General features: G+C 62.5%; 1 protein-coding gene across 3 annotated transcripts in view; it reads left to right on the top strand.

Annotated features, from left to right (window-relative positions):
• EXD3 (exonuclease 3'-5' domain containing 3) overlaps window positions 1–19704 on the top strand; it is a 77486-nt gene that overhangs the window by 9993 nt on the left and 47789 nt on the right. Inside the window, exons 3-6 of one of the 3 annotated variants that reach the window (XM_027556970.1) lie at window positions 7258–7329; window positions 11770–11834; window positions 16377–16550; window positions 16871–17038. In XM_027556970.1, the coding sequence (XP_027412771.1) occupies window positions 7278–7329; window positions 11770–11834; window positions 16377–16550; window positions 16871–17038 (459 nt within the window). In that variant the 5' untranslated portion in view covers window positions 7258–7277. Of the gene's footprint in view, window positions 1–7254; window positions 7330–11769; window positions 11835–16376; window positions 16551–16870; window positions 17039–19704 lie in introns of those variants that run through there. The other 2 variants (XM_027556971.1, XM_027556972.1) reach the window with 2 other exon arrangements.

The following is a 19704-nucleotide window of genomic DNA, read 5'->3' as shown; positions in this document are numbered from 1 at the left end:
GCCTCCTGCTGCGCTCTCCTGGGCCGGCGGATGGAGGGATGGACAGAGGCCTGGACCTGGGCAGCAGCGTGACTCCTGCGGGGCCCTAAAGCCCTGCTGTCTGGCTGCTTGAAAGGCAGCTTGGGATCAGAAACTTGGGCCCTCCACTCCTCGCTGTGCCCCCCGAGCCAGGACTCGTCCTCTGGGCTCCCATGGGGTCTCAGGCTTCGAGGCTGGGGCACAACCCGTTCACAAAGCCGCTTTGAGGGGGACGACAGGCCCGAAGGACGCACCCCAACCTGGCCTCCTTTGGATGTGAGGGGTTGAAGGGCGGGGCGGGGGGGAAGGCGGGGCCAGGAAGGGACACGCCCACGAGCACCTGCTCTGAGCCCCCTTCTGCCTCACACGGGGCTGGGGGCTCCGCTGGAGGCGGCAGCTTCCCCGAGGGTTAGGGCCTGCTGGTGTCCTCTTCCTCCTCTGGGTCTCCTCGGGCCTGACTGAGGGCAGAGTTCAGGACGCGTCTGCCTGGGGGGCCAGCCTTGTCAGCGTGCCAAGCAGGAGGATGGAGGCACAGCTGGGGGCCCTGATCGCCTGGAATTTGTGGCAGCACGGGCTGGCTCCCGGGAGGCTCCCAGGTAGATAATCCAGCCACCTCTCAGGAGGAAGCAGTCTGGCCGGGCTTCTTTCTGGAACCCCCCTGCCCCCTCCTCTCGTTTGAGTCCGTTTCGGTGGGTTTGGTGTCTGACAGGGGTTCCCCGCCCAGGTGTGGGGCGGAGCTGAGAAGCAGGAGCCTTTGGGGCGAGCAGGGATCTTTGAGGCGGACCTCCGGTCACATGCCAGGCCTCCCTGCAGGGATGTGGCTCAGCCTAGCCCCTTTCAGCAGAATCACAACCCTGAATGAGTTGTATTTTGTGACTGATTTAGAGAAAGTTCAAAAACTAGAGGAGGTGCGCGCCCAGGGCTCCCGTCCCGGGACGGCCTGTTTGCCTGGTGTGCGCTGCAAGCCCAGCACCACCACTGCAGCCTGCTTCATTTTCAAATGAGGTCAGTTTATAAGGGCTGCAGTGGGCTGAACTTGAACTTGGTAGCTGCCAGCTGTTTTCAATCTCAGAAGCACGTAGTTGCTGATTTCAGATTCTGGGGCTCGGGAACAGACCAGAGCTGAGCTCTGCTGGCCAAGGAAGGTCTGGGTCTGTCCACCTGACCTGGGGCTGGCCTGAGAGCAGAGACCATCGCCTGCCTCACGTGGCCAGGCGGCACCATGCCCTGAAAGAAAGTGGGAAAGCGGCCCCGCAGAGGGAGGTGGAAATATACCCACAGAAAAACCTTGGAATTGTAGAGGTTAGCCCTAGTTGAGAAGATTGGAAAACACACCCTCCCACAGCAGAGCCGTTGGGTCATCTGCCCCCTTCCTGGTTGTTGATATTCAGACATTCAGTCATGTCTGACTCTTTGTGACCCCATGGACTGCAGCATGCCACACTTCCCTGTCCTTCACTATCTCCCAGGGTTTGCTCAGACTCACGTCCATTGAGTCGATGATGCCATCCAACCATCTCATCCTGTAGCCACCTTCCGCTCTCAGTCTTTCCCAGCGTTAGAGTCTAATGAGGTGCCTCTTCGCATCAGGTGGCCAAAGTATTGGAGCTTCAGCATCAGTGCTTCCGACGAATATTCAGGGTTGATTTCCTTTAGGGTTTATCGGTTTCATCTCCTTGCAGTCCAGTGGGACTCTCAAGGGTCTTCTCTAGCACCACAATTTGAAAACATTCAGTTCTTCATTGCTCAGCCTTCTTTAGGTCCAACTCTCATGTCTGTACGTGGCTACTGGAAAAACCATAGCTTTGACTAGATGGACCTTTGTCGGCAAAGTAAAGTCTCTGCTTTTTAATACGCTGTCTAGGTTGGTCATAGCTTCTCTTCCAAAGAGCAAGCATCTTTTAATTCCATGGCTGCAGCCACCATCCGCAGTGATTTTGGAGCCCAAGAAAATAAAGTCTCTCACTGTTTTCATTTTTTCCCCACCTATTTGCCAAGAAGTGATGGAACTGGATGCCGTAATTTTAGTTTTTTGAGTGTTGAGTTTTAAGCCAGGTTTTTCACTCTCCTCTTTCACTTTCATCAAGGCTCTTTAGTTCCTCTTCACCTTCTGCCGTTACAGTGGTATCATCTGCATATCTGACCAGCAAAGTGGATGCCTGCAGTGGAAAGAAGGCCATCGAGGCCTTGTGCTTGGACAAACCCTGACTGGCTCACATGGAAAGAGCATGAGGCGTGGGGCCCTGCTGGGCCCAGGTTCCCCTGGAGGGCAGGGGTTGGGCAGACGGGCCTTCGCTGCTGCTCGTCTTTACACGTGGTTCCCTCCATGTGCGTGTTCACTTGTGTCCGACTGTAACCCTTTGGACTGTAGCTTGCCAGGCTCCTCTATCAGATTTTTTCATGCTGGTGGTCTTTACTACTAAAATAAAGCCTCCATCTTTTCACAGAGGAAATGTCCCTGGGGTCACACAAGGGTGGAGTGGCCTGAGGGCTGGACTGTGCTGGGACGGAGGGAGCTATGGGCTGGAGACCCTCTCAGAAGCCCCCACGGCAACCATGGGCCCTGCCTGCAGCGGACTGGAGGCCAGGAGAGGAGGCCTGTTTGGAGTTTCCTAAAAGCAGCTGATTGCTCTCAGCCGCGCATGGGTCCCAACCCCAGCCCCACCAGGAGTTCGCTGCCTCAGGGCTCATTGGCTGGGTCGGTGGGTGGCCGTGGCTGTGTGCTGTGCAGGGTTAGGGGCTCCAGGAACAGCCAGCGACAGTGTTGACCACATGGAGCCTGCCTGGCCAGACGCGCACTCAGCCCAGGGCCCTGGGTGGGGCCTGGCCGATGGGGGTGACGTGAGGAGGAGCCAGGCTGGGCTCCTAGGGAGGGGCCCTGCACCGTCTCCAGCCCCTCCTGTTCGGGACCCTCTGGCTGGCCCCAGGGTCACCCCCCACCCCAGGCCAGACAGGTCGCAGAGTTGGTGGGGTCACAGTGGGGTCACAGAGGCACAGCGGGCCATGGAGCTGGACCAGCCTTTGTGCCCAGCGCTGCCCCGGGGCCCCAGGGGACGGACAGACAGTGGACATGCCAGACAGGAGGGCGAGGGGTATGAGCGGCACTTGCCCACGCACAGGACGCGCTCGTCCTGTTGCGCCCTGGCCGGGCCCCAGTGTGGGCAGGACCCCAGGACGGCACTGCCTGCAGAGGGGCCCAGAGCCCGGCTCTGGCCTTGCCTGGCCACGCAGCACTGCCCTCCCACTCCTGGTGCAAACACCTGCCTGCACCCACTCCATGGGTGCCCTGAGGGTGTGGCAGGTGGGAGAACCGGCCCCCCAGAGAGAGGGTGCTGTATCAGAGACCCCAGCCGCCGGGAGTGGCAGTCCTCCCAGGGTTGGGCCAGACTTGGGGTGGGAGGTGGGCAGAAGGCATCTGGGATTAGGTCCCAGCAAGGGGTAGGCAGGGGCGGGCAGCTGGGTTTTTCCCAGTGGTTCCTGGGCAAACAGGCTGGATTGCCTGCCTCACTCCAGGTCCATTCAGGTGACCGTAGACAGGAGGAAAGCAAACGCTGAGGACAGGGGGAGAGGCCTGTCACGAGTGAGGGCTGGCCCAGCCACTGCAGAGCCCGGGAGGCTGGAGCTGGAGACAGGGCCTGGGGACATCTGCATGGGCTGGGCACCCAAGACCCCAGGTGGGGAGGGAGGGTTCCTTCCCGACAGACCGCTCCTCCAGGCACCGGTGCCCCCAGGGAGGCTCTTCCCAGGAGTGCCTTCCCCCCCGGCCCAGCAGCTGTCCAGGGCCTGCAGGGTAGGCCGCAGCCCTCAGACCTGAGGAAAGGGGCCGTGAAGGGAGGGAGGCGTCCATACCGACCAACAAAGCACGCGGAAGCCACCGGGTCCTTGGGGGTGAAGGGAGACAGAACTCGTGGATGTTATTAAAATTCTGGTAGTAGGAATGAGTAATTAACGAAAGAGTGGCAAAATAAAAGTCAAGAAATCTCCCCCAAAGGCAGAGAAGAGGAGACATAAGAAAATTAGAGGTTCTTCCAGGAAGCCCAGCGTCCGAGTCAGAGTAACCCCAAGAGCAGAGAGTCCAGGGGTGCCTAGCAGACCTTGCCCCGTCCGTCCCTCCTGGCACCTGCAGGCTGGCAGGGGAGGTGCCCCAGGAGGGGAGCAGAGTCCCAGCTGCAGTCAGGAGGCAGGTGGTTCAGAGCTCGCAGCACCACGGGAAGGACCATCACCATCACTCTTGGGGATGGCTCCTCACCCACAGCCAGGCCCAGCCAGGCTTCTAGCCAGGCCAGGGGCCTGTGAAGACACTTGCAGATAGCCGAGAGCAGTGGCACATCCCCCCCTTGCAGTTATTCTCAGGAAGCTTGTGGAGAATGTGCTCCTCTGGAGTCAGGAGGAGACAGAAGATGGAGGCTTCGAGGTCAGGGATGCAGGACGCACTGGGCAGAAGCGGGGCGGGAGGCGCCAGGCTGGAGAGCAGCCGTCCAGACCAAGACGGGCGGCAGAGGCTCGGCAGAAGCTCGGGAGGGGCTGCCCCTGGGAGCAGGCGGCCCTCCTCCAGCTTGTCTGAACTTCCTGGGGAGGGTTGTGGTGCTCAGTCCCCTTAGTGAAGGCTTTGCAAGGAATCCAACAGGGAAGAAGTGGTGTCGCTTTTTTTTTCTTTACTCTTCCGCCCTCTTTAGATACAATTTTGACTGCGTGCTTAGTTACTAAGTCGTGTCTGACTCTTTGCAACCCCATAAACGGTAGCCCACCAGGCTCCTCTGTCCATGGGAATCTCCAGGAAAGAATACTGGAGTGGGTTGCCATTCCCTTCTGCAGGGGATCTTCCTGACCAGGGATCAAACCCAGGTCTCCTGCATTGCAGGCGGATTCTTTACCGTCTGAGCCACCAGGGAGGCCCTAATTTCCATTGATCTGTCTTCAAATTCACTGACTCTTTAATCTGCCATCTCCAGTCTACTGTCAAGCCCAGTCAGTGGATTTTCCGTTTGAGTCGTACTTGTATGTGTTTTATTGGAGAACTGCCATCTAGTTCTTTATTGTTGTCGTGGTTCAGTCCAGCTCACTTGCAGCCCCGTGGACCGTAGCCCGCTCCGCTCCTCTGTCCATGGGATTTCCCAGGCAAGAATGCTAGAGTGGGTTGCCGTTTTCTTTTCTAGGGATCTTCCTGATCCAGGGACGGAACTCACATCTCCTGCATTGGCAGGTGGATTCTTTACTGCTGAGCCGTCAGGGGCTCCCATTCTTCTGTGTAGGTTCATGTGATTTCCATTTCTGCCTCTCTGTTTCATGAAGATCGTATTATCCTGTAACTTTCTGAGCGTGATTTTCATTCGTCTTTTTAACACACTTATGATAGTTGTGTTACAGTCTTTGCTAAATCCAACCTCTGAGCCGCCTTCAGCTTGCTTTCTGTCAAGTGCTTTTCTGTATTCTTCCCCCTTACCTACAGGTCGCACTTTCCTTTGTGATTTTTATATTACCTCTGAACATCGTGAATGATATGCTGCAGGGACTCTATTCTGTTACCTTCATCTGAAGAATGCTGAGTGTTGTTCCAGTGAGCAGGCAGTTTCTGATTACCTTGAGCTGGTGAGGGGGGCATAACTTGGCATTGCATTCAGTCAGTTCAGTTCACTCACTCAGCCATGTTTGACTCTGTGACCCCATGGACTGCAGCACACCAGGGCTCTCTCTCCATCACCAACTCCTGCACCTTGCTCAAACTCTTGTCCATCGAGTCAGTGATGCCATCCGACCATCTCATCCTCTGTCGTCCCCTTCTCCTCCTGCCTTCAATCTTTCCCAGCATCAGGGTCTTTTCCAATGAGTCACTTCTTTGCATCAGGTGGCCAAAGTATTGGAGTTTCAGCTTCAGCATCAGTCCTTCCAATGAATAGTCAGGACTGATCTCCTTTAGGATGGACTGGTAGAATCTCCTTGCAGTCGAAGAGACTCTCAAGAGTCTTCTCCAAAGCCACGGTTCAAAAGCATCAATTCTTCGGTGCTCAGCTTTCTTTATGGTCCAACTCACATCTGTGCATGACTACTGGAAAAACCATAGCTTTGACTAGATGGACCTGTGTTCGGGTAGATCTTTATCTTGGAGAGGTTCAGCCTACAAAGTGTCCCGTGGACTTGCTGGGGCTTAGGGGCCTGGTTACACGGTTGGGTTGGCAGCACGGATCTACAGTGGGTCTCACTCGCTGTGGTCACTGGGATGGGTCCCTGAGTGAGCAGCATCGCTTGACCACTCGTGTCTCTGATGAACTCTCGGCCCAGGGACAGCTGCCTCTGGGAGCTCTGGGGGTCCTGCATTCTCACCTGCACTTCTGGCCCCAACAGCCCCTCCAGCTGGTGCCTGGGCTGCAGACTCCTCTACTCAGTGGGAGGCTCTGCTCGCCAGGCTCCAGGTCAGTGGTCTTAGCTGGGCTACTGCCACTAGCTGGGAACTGGCCCATCCCTCCCCAACCCTGGGCATCGCTCGATGGCAGGAAGCACATTTGTACATGGCCTCTCGTCCAGAAGCTGGCCTAAAACGTGTCCAGTGGACACTGTTTGCAGCAGGAGTTGCTCCGGCCTGACACAAGTCTGGAGCAAATGGACAAGGCAGAGAAGCACCTGGAGTTCACGCCAGCTCAGCCGGGCTCTGCCTGTGGCTCCCATGAAGACTCAGTGGAAACCCTCAGAGAGCTGTTTCCAGGCTCGTGGGCTGGGGGTGGGTTCTCACCTTGAGCTTGGTCGGTCAGTGTAAGACTGGAGAGTCAGCAAACAGCTGTATCAGCCTGTTAGAGAGAAGTTTGCCAGTAAACGTACAAAGCTTGTGGGAGTGGTGGCCTGCGGGGCGGCGGAGTGGGTTGGGGAGCAGACGACACGGGGGCAGATGGGGGACCCCTTGATCCAGGCCTGTGTCAGGACCCGGGTCTAAACAGAGGCGCTGCGACAGTCTCGTGATACAGACCACACCGCAAATGAGGACAAACTGGCCCGTTTCCCTAAATGTGGAAAAGCAAAATGCATGTTGTCAGGAGCCTGTTGGCCACCTGGGAACGGCAGTGCTTTGCTGTCAGCCTGGATGACCCAGAGCTGGCTGCGCCCGTGGGGCAGACTCCAGTAGGGAAGCTGCGGCCGCCCGAGACCTTGCCTCCCAACCACAGAAGTGGGCCCTGCGTGGCTGCCCTTCAGGGTCTCTCCCTTGTGTGTGGAGCCTGCAGCCTGACTGTCTCCACTGGTCTCCAGCAGCTCCTGCATCTTCCCTGAGAATGGACCCTGGAGACCCAGAAGAAAAGCCTGCTGCCGGTGACCCCGCTGGTGGTGAGTCCCGTGGGTCAGCGTGTGCCCCTCACGGCCCCAGGTCCAGCTGGGAAGTGCAGGGTGGGCCGGGGGTGGGTGTGTGGGGTCCGTGCACAGGGCAGGGACACCAGGTGGGAGGCATTGGGGTGGTGCGGGCCTGGGGCACGGAGAGTGGCCTCGGGTATGGGCGGGGGCAGGCCACTGGCTGCTGCCATGGCCTCCTGCCCTGGGGGCCGTGGGCTCACCTCCCGTTGCCTGGGAAACGTGAGCCCGTCGTCCCATGGAGGCCTGCCTGCTGGCCGCTTGCCTGATGACTAACACTGAAGGTCAGCCGTGACTGGACATAAACTTCTGGGAGGAGGACGGAGCCCACGTGTGGGTGGAGCTGGGTGCGCAGGGGCAGGTGGATTTCTCTGGAGCCTTCACTGTGCCCCACACCAAATATGGACACAAGGCATCTCATCCGTCCGGCGGAGAAGGCAGAAGCAGGGGGACCGACAGGTGTCTGAAGAGCAGGAGCACCCACACTGGCCCCCACGTGGCCCCCAGCCCCAAGAGACCCCAGGCTCTCAGCCCTGGATTCTCCTCCAGAAACCCCGAACTCCTCTCGGGCAGTGTCTGCGGGCTCAGCAGGGCTTGCTTTCTGCGCGTCTGCTGTGTTTGGTGATGTGGTTGGGGCAGACGCAGGGCCATGTGAAGTCTGATATGAAGTCCCCCCCCAGAAAGACAGATGGTGACACGGAGAGGAGACCGAGGCTGGAAAAGCAGGGGCTCCTCCCAGGCCAAGACCCTGTGTCCAGTTGGAGAGTGGTCCCCTTCCTGCTACCCTGAGCATCCTGAGGGGCTGTCTCCATGCTGGGCTGGGTCCCTGAGTGGGCACACTATGGGAGGGGGAGCCTCCAACATGTGAGCAAAAGTGCAGCGCCTTCGGCAGGTGATGTGGACGGAGCTCTGGTCCAGCCTCTGTGCCCACACACCCAGGGCCCCGGGCATCTCCTTAGGGTCCTCTGAGGTATACATCCTGCTCCAACAGACTCTCCAAGGGGGCGACAGCAGGTGCCTAAACACTAAACCTAAAAAAAGGGCTGCCCTGCTGCCCAGGCGTCCTCAACACGAACACCACGCTTTTCCCAGAGGCCCCCATTATGTGAAGTCTTTGGGCCTTAAAGCCCACCCTACTGGAAAAAGGGGTAAGACACAGTCCCCCCCGTCAGACACAGTCCCCCCATCAGAAACAGTCGCCCCGTCAGACAGTCCCCTCATCACACACAGTCCCCCCGTCACACACAGTAACCCCGTCACACACAGTACCCCCGTCAGACACAGTACCCCCGTCAGACACAGTCCCCCCATCAGAAACAGTCCCCCCGTCAGACAGTCCCCCCATCACACACAGTCCCCCCGTCACACACAGTACCCCTGTCACACACAGTACCCCCGTCAGACACAGTACCCCCGTCAGACACAGTCCTCCCCATCACACACAGTCCCTCCATCACACACAGTACCCCCGTCAGACACAGTACCCCCGTCAGACACAGTCCTCCCCATCAGAAACAGTCCCCCCGTTAGACAGTCCCCCCATCACACACAGTACCCCCATCAGACACAGTCCTCCCCATCACACACAGTACCCCCATCAGACACAGTCCTCCCCATCACACACAGTCCCCCCATCACACACAGTCCCCCCGTCACACACAGTCCCCCCGTCACGCACAGTCCCCCCGTCAGACACAGTCCCCCCGTCAGACACAGTCCTCCCCATCAGAAACATTCCCATCAGAAACAGGCCCCCATCACACACAGTCCCCCATCACACACAGTCCCCCCATCACACACAGTCCCCCGATCACACACAGTACCCCCATCAGACACAGTCCTCCCCATCACACACAGTCCCCCCATCACACACAGTACCCCCGTCAGACACAGTACCCCCATCAGACACAGTCCTCCCCATCAGAAACAGTCCCCCCGTCAGACAGTCCCCCCATCACACACAGTCCCCCCATCACACACAGTCCCCCCGTCACACACAGTCCCCGTCACACACAGTACCCCCGTCAGACACAATACCCCCATCACACACAGTCCCCCCATCACACACAGTACCCCCATCAGACACAGTCCTCCCCATCACACACAGTCCCCCCATCACACACAGTACCCCCGTCAGACACAGTACCCCCATCAGACACAGTCCTCCCCATCAGAAACAGTCCCCCCGTCAGACAGTCCCCCCATCACACACAGTCCCCCCATCACACACAGTCCCCCCGTCACACACAGTCCCCCGTCACACACAGTACCCCCGTCAGACACAATACCCCCATCAGACACAGTCCTCCCCATCACACACAGTCCCCCCATCACACACAGTACCCCCATCAGACACAGTCCTCCCCATCACACACAGTCCCCCCATCACACACAGTACCCCCGTCAGACACAGTACCCCCGTCAGACACAGTCCTCCCCATCAGAAACAGTCCCCCCGTTAGACAGTCCCCCCATCACACACAGTCCCCCCATCACACACAGTCCCCCATCAGACACAGTCCCCCCATCAGACAGTCCCCCCATCACACACAGTCCCCCATCACACACAGTCCCCTCGTCAGACACTATCCACCCCCGTCACACACAGTCCCCCGTCACACACAGTCCACACACAGTCCCCCCTCACACACAGTCCCCCCATCAGGTGGAGCACCTCATAGAGTTAGGATCATCCTGTGTATAGAGGCGTCTCTCAGTAGCTTGTATGCAAGTTTCCTCCGTGTCTTCTCACAGCTTGATAGCTCATCCCTTCCTGCTTCAGACAGTCCATTGTCTGAAGGGAGCAGAGTGTATTTATCCGAGTGCCGATGTTTAATTTTCCTCTGAGTTCCTGGCCTTACACTTTCCTTCTGTCTGTCTGCACTGGCATCACCCCACACCGTGTCAAGCGGACAGCGGGCTCCTCCTAGTGTTTCCGTTTCAGGGGGACGTTTTCATCACTGAGGCCTCTGTCTGCTGAGGGTTTTTATAGACACCTTTAATCTGCATGAGGACGTTCCTTCTCTTCCTAGTTTGCTGGGTTGTATCTTCAATTGTAACTAGAACTAGTCCTCACAAGTTATCGCAGTTACACGGGACACTGTGCGTCCGGGGAGAGGGTCGGGTGGCTTTCTTCCTGTACTGCAGAGTGAGCAGGGCAGACGCGCCTTCCGTGATCAGCCGGCCTTGCCTTCTGGGACAGACCCTCCTGTGGCCTCTGGGGTTCCCCACGGCCCCCGTTTTCTTTGCGAGGCTGCGTCCTCGGGGCCTGTGGCTTGGGTCTCCTGTCTTTCCATCCGTCCGTCCAGCTCCCTGAAGAGCAGCTGCTGCCCTTTGCCCCTTGACTCTCGAGTGGCCTCGCAGGTGCGGCCACCTGGGCTCCTGCTTCCCCAGGTGTGGACCGACGGTCTGGAGTCCGACCCCGAGATCCTGGCTAAGGGCCAGATGGTCCTCCCACCTGGACTGGGGCGGGGGCACCCCAGGAGCACCGTCCCCGTTGGCGGGTCTCATGTCCACCCTCCCTGGGCTCTGGGCGATGGCCCCTGATGGGAAAGAACCAGGTCTGCAGCTTCTTGGGGGGCTGGCCAGGTGACAGCCCCACACCTGTGCAGCAGAACTTGCAACGCAAGATGCGCTGGGGCCGCAGGCTCAGGCTGGGGCAGGGGGGTGGAGGTGGGGTGGGTTGGCGGGTAGGTGCTGTGGAGGCTGGGGGGCTGCGGTGAGGGGGAGGGCATGGGGAGCAGGAGCCCTGCTGGCAGGGCAGAGGGTGAGGGAGAGGCCCAGCAGGCAGGCAGCCAGGGGGCGCTGGTGGCCACGGGCAGCTCAGAGCTGGTCCCCAGGCCCTGGCCTCAGAAGCGGCTTCCTTTCCCAAGCCCAGAGTAGGCAGCAGTGACCTTTCCCGGACAGCCGGCCCTTCTTGGCCCTAACCTGGGACCTGGCCTGAGGGCACTGACTCTTCCAGCTTGAGAGTGACCTGGACCCCCCGCCGCCCCGGGCCGCACTGGGCTGAGCAGGCGCCCACTCTGGGACCCCACGCCCCGCTCTGCAGCAGGGGGTGGAGAGGCTTTGGGGCTTGGGCCTGGGTGGGACTCGCCAGGGGCAGGACAGGGCAGAGGGAAGATGGGGAGGCAGAGGCCGGGACTGCGTTGGGCCTCAGCAGGGGTCAGAGGCCAGACAGTGGGCCATGGATGGGGGTCGCCCCCCAGCCGGGTCAGTACCGCAAGCCTCCCTGCTCACACAGACCAGGGGCCCACTGCAGTGGGAACGCGAGTCCGGGCTCCCTGAGCTGAGCTGGAAGCCCCCCAGCGGGCACTGTGGGAAGCCCCCCTGCCTGGGGAGCAGGCCAGCCCTAGGGAGAGGCCGCAGGGCCATGCTCCCCGCCACACGCAGCCTCTCCACAGCCCTTCCCTGTCCCCCCAGGCCAGGACCCGCGCCTGTTCCCGCAGACCCTGCAGACGCTGTGGTCTACTCGGGAGCTGCGACAGGTGAGCTGCTTCATCGAATGTTCTGGGGGTCGCATGGGGTTGGGGCCGGGAGACAAGGCCTGTTGGACGCACGGAGCAGGAGAAGGCAGTACCCACCACCAGCCTGCAGGTAGCAGGGGGCACCTGGCGGGCCTCGCGCTTTGCCTCCTCTGCCCGAAGGCTCAGAGGACAGCCGTGTGTGTGGTCTGGCCGGCAGGCAGCCAGGGCCTTCCGCGGCTCTGGGCCCCGCACACGGGTCCCATGGAGGCCCTGCAGGACGGCAGCTCTGCCTCAGCCCAGGTGGCGCCCGTACTGGCTCTCGGCCGCTCCTCCCTGCACCGAGCTCCCTCGAGGCCCGGAGGAGTGAGGCTGCCCTGGTCCCTGGGAGCGCGGGAGCCACGTGTGGCTGGGGGGTGCCCATCCTCTCGGGCCAGCCTGGCCTCCCTACCCCCACCGCCCCCGCCCCCATGACCCCAGGGCTGGTGAGCTCCAGGAAGGCCACGGGCCTTCAGGGGAGGCCTGTCTGTGAGCCTGAGAGGTTCACGGGGCTTCCCAGGGCACAGGGCAGCCTTCTGTCTGGACAAGCCCCTGTGGGCCAAGCTGCGTGGCCTCGGGCAGGTATCTGCCTGCCGCCTCCCCCGACCCGCACAGGCCTGTGAACAGCCGGCTCCGGTTGTTAGCTGGAGAAATACAGTGCTTCTGCAAAAGCCAGAAGTTTCTTGATTTCCCGGTTCCGTGCCTGTGGCTTTGAGGGCAACTCAGGAAGCTGGGCCGCGGGGCTGTGAGGCCTTCCTGCCTAGACGGGCCTGCCTGTTGTGGGGGGAGATTGCGTTTCCTGTGGGTGGAGCTGAAGCAGCTTGGGGGAGCCGCCTGTCTGTTCCCTGAGGCCGGGCGCTGAAGGGCTCCGCCTGGACTGGGCCAGGGGCTGGGAACGTGCGGTGAAACCCAGGTCTCCCTGGGGCGACTCCGGCAGAGTTTCCACTTCCAGACCTGTTTCCCAGGGGAGTGCCCGCTTCCTGTGCGTCAGCACGGCTTGGGCCCAGGCCCCTCCGGTTCTGCGACCCCGAGGGTGGCACGGCCCCTGCCGCCGCCCCTCTCCAGGACTGACCTCAAGCGGTGGGCCCAGGCGACTGTCGCCCATGCCGCCTCTCCCTCCCCACCTCCGCCTGAGCCTGTTGTCTTCGTTTGATGTCTGGGCTTCCGTCATCCTTCCTGCTGTCTGATTTTCACTGTGTCTCCTTGACCAGCGTGTTCTTCATTTCCAGAGAGACGCGGGGCCGTGTGTTGATATCCGTCAGCCCGCGTTCCTGGCTGGGAAGGCACCTGGTCTGTGCTCTGGCTTCTGTGGGGGCCGGGCTTGTTCTGTGGTCGTCTGTGTAACTGCTCCGAGTCCCCTGTTCATGACTGGTGTCCCACCAGGAGAGCACGCACGTCCTGGGCCCCTGCTCACGGCCAGCGCACACTGCCCAGTGTTGTGAGACATGTGTGAGGCCTGAGGCCCAGCAGCAAGGCGGGGGTGGGGTCCCTGCAGGGCCTCGAGGGATGGGACGGATGCCTGGGCTGGGCTGGGAGGGAGTGGGGGACGCTGAGCCCCAGGGGTTCAGACGAGCAGGGGGCCCTGGAGGCCAGCGCAGCCCAGGGCAGGGGCCTCAGGATGCGAGGGGGTCGCAGGGCTGACCCTGCAGGACTCCTGGGAGCTTTGCCCTGTGGGGAAAGAACTGGGACCCAGCAGGGTCTGTGGTCTAGCCTTTCAGAGGGGATCGGCCGGTGCTAGAGGAACAGGCAAAGGGCGGGAGGGGCCCAGGCGGGGGGCCTAAGAGCCCCCCAGGGGGGAACCGGGGTGGGGACAGGCAGGGGAGGGCGGCGCTCCCCACATGGGGCCAGGCCTGCACCCTGGAGACTACGGGGAACACTCACTCCTGGGCGCACCCCAGCCCCACGGGGAGGAACCCGACTGTGCTAACAGGCTCTCTGGGCTCTGGCCCAAGCCCACTGCAGTCGGGGGCCGTGCCTTCACTCCTGAATGTGGGTAGGAAGGAGGGGCTGTGCCCAGGTCCCAGCTGGGTGGGGGTCAGGAAGGGGAGGGGGGCCAGAAGGCGGGAGGGAGGGAGGGAGGGGTCAGCGGGAGCCTCAGCGCCGGGCCTGAAGGGCCGTCGGCGTGGACGCTGCGCCCAGCACGCCCGGGAGCAGGGCGAGGGGCCATTTGTGAGCCCGGGCCACGGGGCCACGTGGCTGGGGACGCCGGGCCCGGTGTGTGCGATCCCCCGAGGGCCGCAGCCTCAGGTTAGGGCCACTGTGTCTTATCCTTCACTTAGGGCTGATTGCTCTTCTCTCTCATAGTTTCAGACGTGTTTGTTTTCTGTCTTCATTCCCAAGCTGGTAGCTTGTCGTCCTTTGCTCTTGGAGCTTTGATCGCCCCGCGGTGGTCGTCTCGCCCCGTGGGTGCTCCTCGTGAGTCCAGCGGTTTTCACGGGAGCTCACCTCAGTGCAGCTCTCCTTTCTGGTGGCCGAGGGCCAGGCCCAGGGGCGTCCCCAAGTCGGACCCCCTGAGCACAGGCGCAAACACCCTGGGGGCCCCTGCCCTGTGTGTCGGTACCCAAGGCAGGCTGGGGTCTCCCCTGTGCTCACTGTGCCTGGTGCCCCGCAGACCTGTCCCTTCCTGGGGTCTTTACAGACAGAGCATTCACTTGATGCTCGAGGGAGAGTCCGTGTTTCGTTCTCGAGAGCCCTGCTGAGTGGCCAGAGAACAGTGGTTTAAAGTCACAAAGACGTGAGTGGATGTCGCTCCAGGAGCATCCTGGGAGCCCGCCTGGGGGCCACGGCCATGTCCCTGCTGAGACCTGCCACCCGACGGTGGGCCCTGAGCCCCGGGCTGAGCACAGCAGAGGTGTTTGTGAGGGAAAGGCTCACACAGACAGGAAGCGGGTGATGCCAGGGGCCTTGGGCTGAAAGAACGCTTTCCCAGGTCAGAGCGTCAGAGAGCAAAGGGGCCCAGGTGAGAGCGTCAGAGGGCAGCGGGGCCCAGGTGAGACTGTCAGAGGGCAGTGGGGCCCCTGGCCTCGCTGATGACCATGTCTCCGCTGCTCAGTCACGTGGTGGGGGAACTGAGATGCGGTCCTTTGTCAGCAGGGCCCTGGGGAGCTCAAGGGGCTTCAGGGAGGTCTGTGCTCTCTGGGCCACACCAGAGCAGATCCGGGCGTTCATGATTGCACCGCGGGAGCCGGACCTGCAGACCCCCCCAGGGCTCAGCTGGGCCTGCAGACCCCCAGGGCGCAGATCCTGTCTCGGCACCTGGCCGGGTGACAGCCATGTCCATGATGGTCTCAGGGAAGGTGGGGGGGACTGCCCACTCCTTGGGGGTCTTGGAGAAGGTGGGGGGGGACTGCCCGCTCCTTAGGGGTCTCAGGGAAGGTGTGGGGGTCTGCCCGGTCCTCAGGGGTCTTGGGGAAGGTGTGGGGGTCTGCCCGCTCCTCAGGGGTCTCGGAGAAGGTGCGGGGGGACTGCCTGCTCCTCCAGGGTCTCAGGGAAGGTGGGGGGACTGCCCACTCCTCAGGGGTCTCGGGGAAGTTTGGGGGGGACTGCCCGCTCCTTAGTGGTCTTGGGGAAGGTGCCCGGCCGTTTCCGCTTCGGGTGTGAAGCAGTGTCTCTTCCCAGACCCCTTCTCTGAGTGCTTTAGGTCGAGGCCCCATGTCTAGTAGCAGCAGGACGGGGGCCCTGGAAGCCGCTGCTCTGCAGGGCTTTTTGGGGGAGGGTGAGCGAGCTGACCCCAGCTGTCGAGGGCAGAGCCCCGGGCCGGCCAGGGAGCAGGGCCTGACCTCCGGAGGACACGCCACCTCCCGTGCCCTTCCCAGGCCTCTGTGAGTCGGCACGGGAGAGTCCGTCCAGGGGAGACCGGACACCTCAGAGGGAAGAGCTGGCCCTGTGCTCTGCCCGTGTCCGGGAGGGGGGCTCCGCGGGCTCACAGGGTCCTCGAGGCAGCCCTCCCCCTGGCAACGCTCCGCACTCAGCGCCATGACACCCCGGTCCCAGGACAGGGGCCTCCTGGGAAAAGCCTTTCTTCTTTGGGGCCTTGAGCGGGGATTCTCTTCCTCTAGCCCCTGCCCTGGCCCATGGCTGCCTGCACAGCCTCTGTGGGGCTGGAGGTGAGGGGCTGGCCGTGCCCTGGGCCCCGCTGGTCACATGAAGGACACCGTGACGCTCGCTGTCCCCTGGACGTGGTGGTGGAGACACACCTGCTCTTGTTCCGGTCGCTCAGCTCTCATGTGTCTCTAGAAAAGCAAACAAAAGGCACTTTTCAGTTTGGGTTTTTCTTCCTTTTTTCTGTTTCCTGTCGTTTGTTGGGCCCACTGCCACATCCCATGCATGCCACGCGGGCAGTCAGGGTGCAGAGGGCTGCCACCCAGCTTCTGGCCCGGGGATCAAGCCTGGCCTTTGCGGGACCATCCGCCTGGCCGGCCCCTGTGCCCAGTCCCGGGGCAGCTGGCAGGGAAGGCGGGGCAGCTCCGTTCTGGTGGGAGGGCTGGCGGTGAGGACTCACCACAGTGGGGCCTTGCGTCTCCACAGCTCCGGGAGGAAGCCTGGAAATGGTTCGCTGCCCTGGACAACCCGCTCACCACTCTCCTGGACATGCTGGATGCCAGTCGGGGCTGTGGGGGACGGGACCCCTCGCTGGAGGCCTGGGTGGCCCGCGAGCTGGAGCGCTGGCTACAGGCACAGCCACACCCGGGGCCCGCCCAGGTGAGCCCCACCCTCGGCCCATGGCCTGTTCCCAAGTCGCACCCCTTCTCACCCCGTCCAGCCCTCCACACGGGGCCCCACACCCACCTGACCCTGCTCCGGCAGCCCACCGGGGGTCACCAATGGTGGATGGGGCTCTGGGCCTCTGACAGGCATGTGCCAGGCAGCCTCGACTCCCTTGTCTGTGCCCCTGCCCACCCGCAACGTCCACCCACCAGCCTGAGGCTGCAGGCACTGGCTGCCCCGCACCAGGCCCACCCAGGCCTCAAGACCCCAGCCACAGCTGCCGCCTCCACTGAGGTTGGGTCTGGGGCTTCCAGGGCGGCCGAGCACTGAAGCCGCTGCAGGCCCGTGCGGTCCGGCTGCTCACCGAGGGCCCCCCCAGCCTTGTGGAGCCACTGGTCAGCATCTTCCAGCTGCAGGACGCAGACCGGAGCCCCGTGCTGGCTCACATTCACCGGCTGCACCAGGAGGGCAAGTTCAAAGAGGTGAGCGAGCCCTTCCCTGTGGCTCTGGGCCTCTCTTCCACGGGCCGGGCCTCCACGTGGGTCAGCGGGCGGGGTGAGAGCCAGGCTGGGTGCGAGACGCCTACTCTGAAAGTGTCCCCTCCACCATGGGGGCTGTGTAGGGGCTGCAGGTCTGGGGTGCGAGGGACCAGCCACCCCGGGATCAGCCCAGGTTCATGCCTGGCGTGAGGGTACTGGGCGCCCCTCACACTGACCATCTGAGAGGTCTGGGCACAGCCCCCCACATCCTGCCTGGTCTACAGTACCTGCCAGGGTCCTTCCTTCCCAGGTATGGGCAGGGGCAGGGGGCGGGGATGGGAGAAGCTCACCACAGCCTCTGCCCACCCAGGCCACCCCAGGGCCCAGGCCAGACCCTGGGCCTGCTCTCTCCTCCTGCCCCTGCCCAGACTTACTCCTGCTCACCCGGCCCCTGTTGGCACAGCCTGGAGGCAGGGAGCCCGCGGGCAGGAGCTGAGGCCTCTCTGCTTGAGGACAGGCCCTCCCTACAGCCACGGCCGCGGCCACGATGGGCTGGAGGACTGGCCACTTTGCTTCTGGGCCTCGGTGTGCAGGTGTCTATAGGGTGTCTGCCTTGGAGCTGGGGGCCTGCACTCTGGGTGGGGTCCACCCGTGCCTGTTTGCTGGGCCACTCTGGACTGGGTCGGGGGAGTGGTGGGGACCCTGTGAGGGACAGACTCCCTCGGGCCCTGCCAGATCCCCGCTGTTACCATCCTGCCAGCCCCAACCCCCCAACCCCGCCGGCGACCAGCCCTGGCACAACACGTGTCCTTTTCAGAGGATCGGGTGTGGGGTGTCATGCCAGTGTGGGCCCAGACTCTCAGCCGTGTCCATCGGGTCAGGAGCTCCCAGTGTGTGTGATGCACGTGGCTGGGGGACTGAGGGCGGGTGTTTTGCTCCCCTGTAGGAGGTAGGGCTGGCTGTGGGCGGGGATGGGGGGTTGGGGGCTTAGTAGCAGAGGCCTCTGGGAGGACTAGGGGGCGGCTTTTGGAAGCTCGGTGCTTTTGCTGATTCCTCTGTGAGCAGAGCTGGTTCTCACTTAACCCAGAAGGTTCCGAGATGAAGAGGGAGCCCTGAGGTGTGCTCTCGGTGTCCCGGGGCCCCGCGGGTGCTCTGGCGGTGACTCTCCGCGGGGTTGGTGGGCGGGGCGGCGGCGGGATGAGCGGCGCGGGGCGGGGGGCCGGGCGCCTGGCTGAGATCCAAGCGGCTGCTGCACCTGAGGTGCGGGCGCCGGCTCAGAGGGGCCGTCTCCCCGGGAGATGAGTCCAGCGTCCAGGAGTCCAGAGCCCGCCCAGGGCTCGCCTCCGCCGCTGCCTCGTGGGGCCCAGAGACGACCCCACACACCGGGGGACGGTGCTGCCGGCGCCCAGGCGGTCCCAGGCCCACCCCGCGCCCCCATCCCCGACGGGGAGGCTCCTTGGAATGGAGGCGCGCGGCGGGCGGAGGACGCGCGGGCACAACGCGGCGGTGCGGGGCCGGCCTGGCGGCCGGGCCGCGGGGGAAGAGGCAGGCTGGTGTGTCGCGTCTCCTGTTACACTCCGGCCTTTCAAAGAGCGTCTGGGCGGCTGAATGCGCCTCCCTCGCGCTCCGAGGCAGGGCTGGCACACAAAGAGCGCTCTTGTCCGGCGCAGGCCCCTCGTGCGGAGAAAGGCCATTGTCCCGAGCGGGCCGGCCCGGCAGGCGGTGCACGCTCCAGTGCCCGCGCCGCGCCGCCGAGGGGCCGCCTTCAGGCCTGTCCGCTCGGATTAGCGGGGACTCACGGCTTCATGTGCTGCGATATTTCATGTCGAGGGCGGCGGCGGGCTCTGGCCGCGTGAATGCCCTCTTTTGTCTGCTGAGTTATTTTATTTACGTTTTTTAAACAGCTTATCAAGGTAAAAAGATAGCTTTGCTTTAAAAAAAAGAAAAGAAAGAAAAAAGAAAAGGTCCCTTGGCGGAAAGCCCATGGCAAGCAGTGGAGGTGGGAGGCAGGTCGGTCCTGGGGTCTGGGACCCGGGTCTGGGCACCTCCCCCGGCCCCTGCTGGCCCATCAGGGTCCGGCATGCCTGCCCTTCCCGCTGTCACTGCCCCAGCCCCTCTGGTCTTAGTTACTTTTCAGCAAAGCTGCAGCTCTGGGGCCTGAGCTGGTTCCCACTGCCCCACCCTGACCCCGCCCAGGGCAGCCCTCTTCTCAGCAGCCAGCTCTTGGCTTCCTGGGCAGAGGTCAGCGATGCCAGCAAGGTGCCGGGTGGCCCAGCCCTGGTCTCGTCCCCTACCCTCCTCCCACTGTGGCTGCCCAGCCTGGTCTGGGGCAAGTCCCAGGCCCCTGGGTCAGCAGGCGATTCCCCCACCCTCAGGGCCTGTGTGACAGGTGAGCCATGAGCAGCCTGGGCCAACAGAACCAAGGTGGGGCTTCCTGGAGGAGATGGTTCTGCTGCCAGCCCTCCCCCAGTGACCATGGTGGCTGGGCAGTGCCATCAGGGCACTCTCCCGTGTCTGTATAAGGCCACACGGCCCCCTCTTCGTCCTGTGCCCCCCACAGCCTCCAGGCCACAGACCCCCCCCCAGGGCGGGGGGGGCAGAGAGGACCCTTCTCAGCCAGTCCCTGGGGGAGTCCATGGCCTTCCAGCCCCTGTGCTCCAGCCACACCC

This window comes from Bos indicus x Bos taurus, chromosome 11 (genome assembly GCF_003369695.1).
Source record: "Bos indicus x Bos taurus breed Angus x Brahman F1 hybrid chromosome 11, Bos_hybrid_MaternalHap_v2.0, whole genome shotgun sequence".
Taxonomy (NCBI): domain Eukaryota; kingdom Metazoa; phylum Chordata; class Mammalia; order Artiodactyla; family Bovidae; genus Bos; species Bos indicus x Bos taurus.
The sequence above is the reverse complement of the archived record's forward strand: the minus strand, read 5'-3'. Positions and strand labels throughout refer to the sequence as shown.